The sequence below is a fragment of the Colossoma macropomum genome, unplaced genomic scaffold (genome assembly GCF_904425465.1).
Source record: "Colossoma macropomum unplaced genomic scaffold, Colossoma_macropomum, whole genome shotgun sequence".
Classification (NCBI taxonomy): domain Eukaryota; kingdom Metazoa; phylum Chordata; class Actinopteri; order Characiformes; family Serrasalmidae; genus Colossoma; species Colossoma macropomum.
The window spans coordinates 4,340,222-4,348,148 of record NW_023494784.1 but is presented as its reverse complement, the minus strand read 5'-3'; the positions used below and the strand labels follow the sequence as shown (position 1 = coordinate 4,348,148).

The 7,927-nt window shown below is 41.9% G+C and overlaps 1 protein-coding gene across 3 annotated transcripts; it reads right to left on the bottom strand.

Annotated features, from left to right (window-relative positions):
* Nucleotides 1–802: 802 nt before the first annotated feature.
* LOC118811717 (gastrula zinc finger protein XlCGF26.1-like) lies at nt 803–6,740 on the bottom strand. 3 transcript variants are annotated; one of them, XM_036576139.1, is made up of 3 exons: nt 6,622–6,740; nt 6,305–6,402; nt 803–3,983 (listed from the first exon to the last, which is right to left on the bottom strand). In XM_036576139.1, the coding sequence occupies exon 3, from the start codon at nt 3,860–3,862 to the stop codon at nt 2,495–2,497; it is 1,368 nt and encodes a 455-aa protein (XP_036432032.1). In that variant the 5' UTR covers nt 3,863–3,983; nt 6,305–6,402; nt 6,622–6,740; the 3' UTR covers nt 803–2,494. The 3 variants fall into 3 exon arrangements, with proteins under 3 accessions (XP_036432032.1, XP_036432041.1, XP_036432024.1); XM_036576148.1 differs by having other exon boundaries at nt 6,305–6,334; XM_036576131.1 differs by lacking the exon at nt 6,305–6,402.
* Between the last annotated feature and the right edge of the window lie 1,187 nt (nt 6,741–7,927).

Sequence of the window (7,927 nt, the reverse complement as noted above, 5' to 3'; positions counted from 1 at the left end):
ATCATTTCCGCAGGCTTTCACTCAGCCAGCCCAATCAAATCCACTGATGGAAGAATCAGAGGTCAAGAAAGAGAAACAGAAATGACACTTCTAGTTTGTGACTTTGCACATTTAAGTATGCAAGTACTCAGTAAGGCTTCAATAAGTGTGTGGAGATGTATCAAATCACTGTGGGACAAGAAGTTCTAGTAATGTTAATGTTCCTCTCCTTTGTAGAAATGGGACACACTTGGACACTTATTGTAAATCACATGAGCATACTAACAATTGCACAAAACTTTTCTTTGAGACAGGCCAAGAGTAGAGACGGCATAACAAAACACACATGCTGGGGATGCAAGCCACCAAAACATGATTAATAAGAATGCTACCACAGGTTTCTCACCGAGCACACGTGGACAAAGTAGTTATACCTCTATTCAAATTAGTAAAGAAATATGCTTAAAATTTCTAATCCACTGTTACAGAAACAAAGCTATGATGGTGAGTATATGAGAGGTTCACAGAGAGAAACAATACCACTGGATAAGGTCAATCAACAAAGATTAACTTTTTCGTGAGTCTCTTATGTCCAACATTGTGATGTCTGCTGCAGTCATTTTAAGTCAGGTCCAAGGATCCCCACCAAAGTAACTCCTTGAGCTACTACAATGGGTTGCAACGCAATGTCTCTTGGAAGTTTCTCGCATTCTTCCTGGCAGAATCATTCAAGCTCAACCAGGTGGGAATGGGCAGCATCGGTGCACAGCCATTTTCAGATCTCTCCAGAGAAAGCTCCGGACCACTGTAGAACTTCCACAGTTTTCCTGAAGGCACTCCTGCATTTTCTTGGTGGTATGCTTCAGGTTGTTGTCTTGTTAAAACGTAAACCTTCACCCCAGCCTGAGATCCTGCACACTCTGGAAAAGGTTTTCACTCAGGATTGCTCTATATGTTTCGCATCCATTTTTCCTTCTATCCTGCCTAGTCCCCACTCCCTGTCGCAGAAAAACATCCCCACAGCATGATGCTGCCACCACTGTGTTTGACTGTAGGGATGGTATAAAAGAGGTGATGCTCAGTGCCTGGTTTCCTCCGAACACCCCAAATAGTTCAATCTTCGTTTTATAAGATTAGAGGATTTTATTTGTCATAGTCTGAAAGTCACTCAGGTGCCTTTTGTCAAGCAACCAGTGGGCTACTTTGTGCCTTTTAGTAAGGAATGGCTTCCATCTGGCCACTCTACCGTAAAGGCCTGATCGGTGGAGCGCTGCATTAATGGTTGTCCTTCTCTAAGGTTCACACATCTCCACAAAGGAACTCTGGATCTCATTCATAGTGGCTAGTGGGTTCTTGCTTACTTGTCTGTCCAAGGCCTTTTGTCCCTGTTCACTCAGTTTGGCTGGTCGGCCAGATCTATGAAGACTGTGGGTGGTTCCAAACTTCCATTTGTGAATGATGGAAGCTAATGTGCTCTTGGGCACTTTCAATGCTGCAAAAACTTTCTTGTACTCTTCCCCAGATCTGTGCCTTGGCACAATCTTGTCTTGCAGGTCTACGGACAATTCCCTCAACCTAACGGCTTGCTTTTCATTCTGACATATGACATCAACTATGGTCAGGTTTCCATCCACTATAGTTATGCAAAGAAACTTTAGATGATGTAGGCTACCGTGGTTAGGGGCATCGAAACAAGCATGACGGAGAGATTTAACTGGGTTTTTGCTTAAAGTGGAATTATCTTTACAGTCATTTGCCATCTTTTTATGATTATTTGCAGCTCAGAAATGCTGGGTAGGAAGAGCAATGGCCACCTAATGAGGGCAGAAATCTCCATGCCACCCCGATGACATCCACCCCGCATCTGGGAACGCATATACACCAGACAGTTCTGGGAGCATGCTGTGCAGAGCCATTTTTCAAACGTGCTTTGATTAGGCATTTCAGAATCTTGAAAGCAACCTTTGAAAAGCTATGCGCCACAATTGGACCATCTGCAGATTTCTCACAGCTTTATACATCATCGTTTATTTGAAAAAGCCTTTCACATCACTCATTCACATTTCAGCTTTAGTGTAATTCAAACTTTTGAATGCGGAGCTTTGAAACTTTTTTGAATGTTAAGCTTTTTCTCTTCAGGCTCTTTTTTGCACATTTTCAAAATTCTCAAAAAACTGGCGGATGGAAAACCTGCTTATGAGATCTTATATAGACAGGTGTGTGCCTTTCCTAATTATGTCCAAAGAATTCAATTTGGCACAGATAGACCCCAATCAAGTTGTAAAAGAATCTCAAGGACCGCTGACAGACGTAGGACGCACCAGAACCCAATTGCAAGTGTCATAACAAAGGGTCTGCATTCTTAGGTAAATGGGATATTACAGTCTTTTATTTTTAATAAATTTACAAAACACATGCTTTGATTTGACAAATTCACACATCACAACCTGAAATCTCCCTCTTGGTGCACTTATGCAACTTTTTAAGTTTCCCAATGTATGAAGAGCAGTAAGTACTACAGCTTTTCTTTTGCGTGAATACGCTTGTGACTTCGGAGATGACTCTGTTGAGTGAAACTCTTCCCGCACTGAGAGCAGTGATATGGTTTCTCGCCTGTGTGAGTGCGCTGGTGCTTTTGGAGACTGCTGTGTTGAGTAAAGCTCCTCCCGCACTCTGAGCAGACATATGGCTTCTCTCCCGTGTGGACGCGCTGGTGTTTTCTGAGATTATTTCGTAGAGAAAAACTCTTCCCACAGTCCGAACAGTGAAATGGTTTCTCTCCTGTGTGAATGCGCCTGTGACTTTGGAAATGACTCTGCTGGGTGAAGCTCTTCCCGCACTGAGAGCAGTGATACGGTTTCTCTCCTGTGTGAATGTGCTGGTGTTTTTGGAGATCACTGTGCTGAGTAAAACTCTTCCCACAGTCTGAGCAGACATACGGCTTCTCTCCTGTGTGGATACGCTGGTGTCTTTTGAGACTATTTCGTAGAGAAAAACGCATCCCACAGTCTGAGCAGTAAAATGGTTTCTCTCCTGTGTGGATGCGCTGGTGAGTCTGGAGATTACTCTGTCGACTAAACCTCTTGCCGCACTCAGAGCAGTGGAACATTTTTTCTTCTGTGTGAAGACGGTAGTGTGATATGAAGTTACTCTGTCGGGTAAAACTCCGTCCGCAGTACGAGCAGTGATATGGTTTCTCTCCTGTGTGAATGCGCTGGTGTGTTTTCAGGGCACCTCCATCTTTATAACTCTTTCCGCACTCTAAACAGACGTATGGCTTCTCTTCTGTGTGGATGCGCTGGTGTTTTTGGAAAGTACTTTGTGCTGTAAAACTCCTCCCACAGTCTGAGCAGACATACGGTTTCTCTCCTGTGTGGATGCGCTGGTGTGTTTTGAAGTTACCTCGGTCTTTAAAACCCTTCCCACACTCTGAGCAGTAATACGGTTTCTCTCCGGTGTGAACCCGCTGGTGTGACTGGAGGTGAGTCTGTCGATTAAAACTTTTCCCGCACTCTGAGCAGCGATACGGCTTCTCTCCTGTGTGGATGCGCTGGTGTGATAGGAGACTACCAAGCTGAGTAAAACTCCTCCCACACTCTGAGCAGATGTACGGTTTCTCCCCAGTGTGGATGCGCTGGTGTGTTTTGAGGGTACCTGTGTCTTTAAAGCGCTTCCCACACTCTGAGCAGACATGCGGTTTCTCTCCTGTGTGGATGCGCTGGTGTATTTTCAAGATACGTCTGGTTCTAAAATTCTTCCCACACTCTAAGCAGTGGCTAGTTCTCATTTTGACTGTACTTTTTTGCATTCTTCTGCAAGCCATGTTAACGTGGAGACTACCAGACACCATTTGCCGAGTATTAGAGCTTTTTCTGGACGTCATCTTCTATTTCTTTGTCTCAGCAGTGACGTCTTCCTCTTGGTGGCATCTGATGTGTTTATGATGAATTTAAACTGTGTAGGTCACCTTAGCAGGAGAAGACTTGGAAGAGGACGATTCTTTTCTGAAGAAAAAAAAAAAACAAACAAACATTTAGTGGTTCCTTCTTGTTTTGAGGATTCCTTCAATACACTTTAGTCCACTTGTCTCCATCCCTGGTCCTGGACAGCTACCTAGCTGCAGAGTTTAGCTATAACCTCTATCTAATAAACTGCCCCACCCCTTACTGAACTCTGTACATCTGATTCAGCCAGTCAGGGATTTGTTGCAGGTGTGGTAAACTATGGTTGGAACTAAGCTCTGCAGGAATGTAGCTCTCCAGGATCAGGGATGGAGATCACTGATCTAGTCAGACAGTGGAGTCACCAAGTTGGCATCCTGGGTGGTATTTCACAAAGCGGATTTCTTGGTTGGCTTTACAACTTAGTCCAGCTTCTCCAGGACAGGGGTTCTCAAACTTTGCCACGCCAAGGCCCACCTGTTTATAATTATAAAGCATAGCGTCCCACAGAACTAAAGTCAACCTTTTTCATGTTTTTTTTTCCTTACAGGAGTAACTGTTTGGTCTCAAGATGTCTCTTTAGTTTTGAAGGTTTTAGCGCCTCATTAAAATAAACCTCACACCACACAAGTTGGCTTTTGGATTAGTGTCATCACAGTCAACAATAATGATAAACCTTACTTAATATCTGCTTCTTTGTCATAGGTCTATTATTTTGGGTTTAACTGCTCAGGTCGCTGGTGCTCGGCATCCTGACAGTATGTAGCGCTGACGTGCTGCTGGAAGAAGAGGAAAGCCAGCTCTATTGACGAACTCCCTCATTTGATCATAAAATGCGTCAAAAATACGTCCCTACTTTGGGCAACTATTTTCTGTTTATGTTTTGAATTTTTTTCTGGACCCAAAGCTGTTTGTCTCAAAAGTTCAAACTAAGGGTGTCCCAATATGCATGTTAGGTTAAATAAAATACTTGATACTGGGACTGGTTTCTCTGAATCTATGATGCTCTTAAATGCAATAATCATCAACAACTCTGTTGCGCAGGACAAAGGAAGGTAGCTCTCCAGGACTAAGGTTGGAGATCACTGCTTTAGTCAGACAGTGGAGTCACCAGGTTGGCATCCTCAGGGGTCTTTCACATAATCGGTTAGCCTACGTCCACTTCCACCCTAAATGGTACAACAGTTACACTCTGGCTTCTGAGGAAAATTTGAGTAAGCAGTGTTTGAAGTTATGAGTTACAAAGTGATGTGTTACTGTAATTCCGCTACTTTTGGCAGTAATAAGTAGTGTAACTTAATGAGTAATGTATCAAAAACCAGTAATGTATCTAGGTATTAAAGGGTTCTTTGCATCATGAAATGGTCCTTCAGATTGATCGAGCATGTGTTGTATATCGTTCTATATAGAACTTTTTTTGAAAAGGGTTCTATATAGCACCAAAAGTGTTCTTCCATTATTAAGCTTGACATTGTAACAATAGAAAAACCCTTTTTGGTGCCATATAGAACTATATACAATACATTCTCCATCAATCTAAAGAACCATTTCAACACAAAAAGAATTATTCAGGAACACAGTTTCCTGTGTGTTCATGGTTCTATACTACTTTTACTAAAGAGCCCTTGAGAAACCATCTTTTTAAATGAGTGTAGCTAGGTAATAGTCTTTTTCTGACAACTCTTTAAAGCTCTGGTGTCAAAGTCAGCATTGCACAAATAGTAAGAGGACAGTGGGCCCGGCACAGATATGATCATTTCTATGTTAATTGTTTGCTTTTATTAATATTAAATTATGTAAATGTGTCACGGAACAGTGTTTTAATTTATTTCATGTTTTAATGATTTTGTTGCATAGCTTACAGTGTGCATGTTTGTAGAGTTTTATGCAGCTGTTAACCTGTTATACTAATTTTCACTTCATTAGGAAGAAGCCTATGTGGAAGAAACAAAGAAGACACGTGGAACCTGATATTACAGAGCACGAAACTACCATATGAGTAATGTATAACATCCACACATGAATGATGTTTATGTTAAATATGTGTTACACATATATGTTTGTATATGTTGATATGTGGTTGAGATATATATCCCATATTTGAAAATGGACAATTTCAAGTCAGCATATATGTCACAGAAATGTCACTAACATGTGACTAATATTGTTGTATATAAGAGAAATCCATATGCAGATATGTCATATTTTAAACCTATATTTTGCCATATTTAATATAGGGCACACTAGAACAGAGATGATCAGCGAAGTTATTAACAATATTATGCTAAAATCTCTCTGTGCTTTTGTGCACCATTTAAATCAGTCAGAGGGGAAACACACAACTGTTTATCAGGTTAACTGCAGTAACTGTAATCTCTGCTCACCTGTCAGCCTTTTAGAGCCAGAAAGGGTTTCTGTGAACAGTGGAACATGACAGAAGACTGTCTTCATAATGTAAACACACACAGGAGAGCACGAATTACTGCAATAAATAAACAGGGAGCTTTTACTGTAAATTGAGTATAAAGCATGAACAAAATGCTTTACGTTTGCCAACCTCATTATTTTAAATCAAAACAGCCAACAGATCAGTCTGGAGACAGACTGCTTCACCATAATTGAACATTTCTCCTCTCATTTCTCCAAGAGTCAGTGAAGAACACACTGTAAACACTGTGATAAAGAGTTAATCAGGTTCTACCTCGATGAGAGCAGCTCCTGTTCGTCTCCTCCAACAACACTGTAGCAGCGCGGAGGCGTGGACTGCTGACCAGAGCGGAGCTTCTGCTTCTCCGTTCCACTAGGGTTGGAGAAGCTCACTGATACAATTAGCTCCCCCACCTGGACTGCAGGAGAACCACACTGATATAATTAGCGCCCCCATCTGGACTGCAGACCTGCGTGTGCACATCCTAATCAGTAACGTCACGTGAATTAATCAGGTGCATCATGAACAGCAAACAAACTAACGAGCAGAACGAGTCCTCATCTCGAAGATAATTAACTCTCAGCTTCATTATTGGGACGAGACGAAAGCGAAAAAGGTGAGATGTGTTGCTTTTCCACCGTTTACAGGCTTTAACCTCTGATCAGTGCTGCTGCCATGGTAACGCTGAATGATGGCGCAGACGCAGTGGAACAAAGCGCATGAATTCCGAGCTGAGCGTCATATTAAGGTCGCACGGCTATGAATCGGATACGTATCTGATCTAGGAGCACATATGAAAGTGGTTCAACGCAGATTAGAAAAGATCGGATTTGTGTGTCCACACAGCTCTGAAAACATCAGATCTGAGTCACATTAGGGCAAAAATCGTAGAGTGCCCCCACCTAGAGGGCAGGGGGAAAGACACTGATACAATTAGCGTCCCGCATGGACTGCAGGGGGAACAGCTAGCGAGCTGTTTTAGTATCTCCAGCTAACGTGGCTAATCTAGCGTTTTGGTCATAGTTATTTTTCACCATCCATCGATTTATCATTCTGTAGAAGTTAGCTGACGTTATCATACTCAGATAGCTGTGAAGAAATTTTTCCATGAAGGCTTTATACCTTTTATTTTGTTTGGACTCCCACATTGTTGTGTGTTTGATGTTGTTCAGCAAGTCTGGACACATCCTCGAATTTCAATCTTCGCCACTGTGACAAAAATAAAGAGACACACCTTTCTGTGGTGAACTGAAGTGAGTAGTAGTAACTGTCCGTAAGGCAATAGCGGAACTTGTTTTACCCAGCGTTTACACACTTCCATTTCTTGTGAAAAGGGCCTATGACTTTCTCCAAAACTGAGTACCAAAACGTCAATTTACTATTCACAGCTCAATAAACACAAAATTTGAAGTCAGCCATGAATCATTTTAAACCTGTGGAGTCCACCATTCAACACTGACATGGACAAAGGACATAGGTTTTGTTTATAATGGGATAGAAAATACCTGCTGCCTGGGAAATGACCCACAATTCTTTTTAATTGAGTTAGCTCAAGAAAAATTTCTTGAGTTAATTCTCT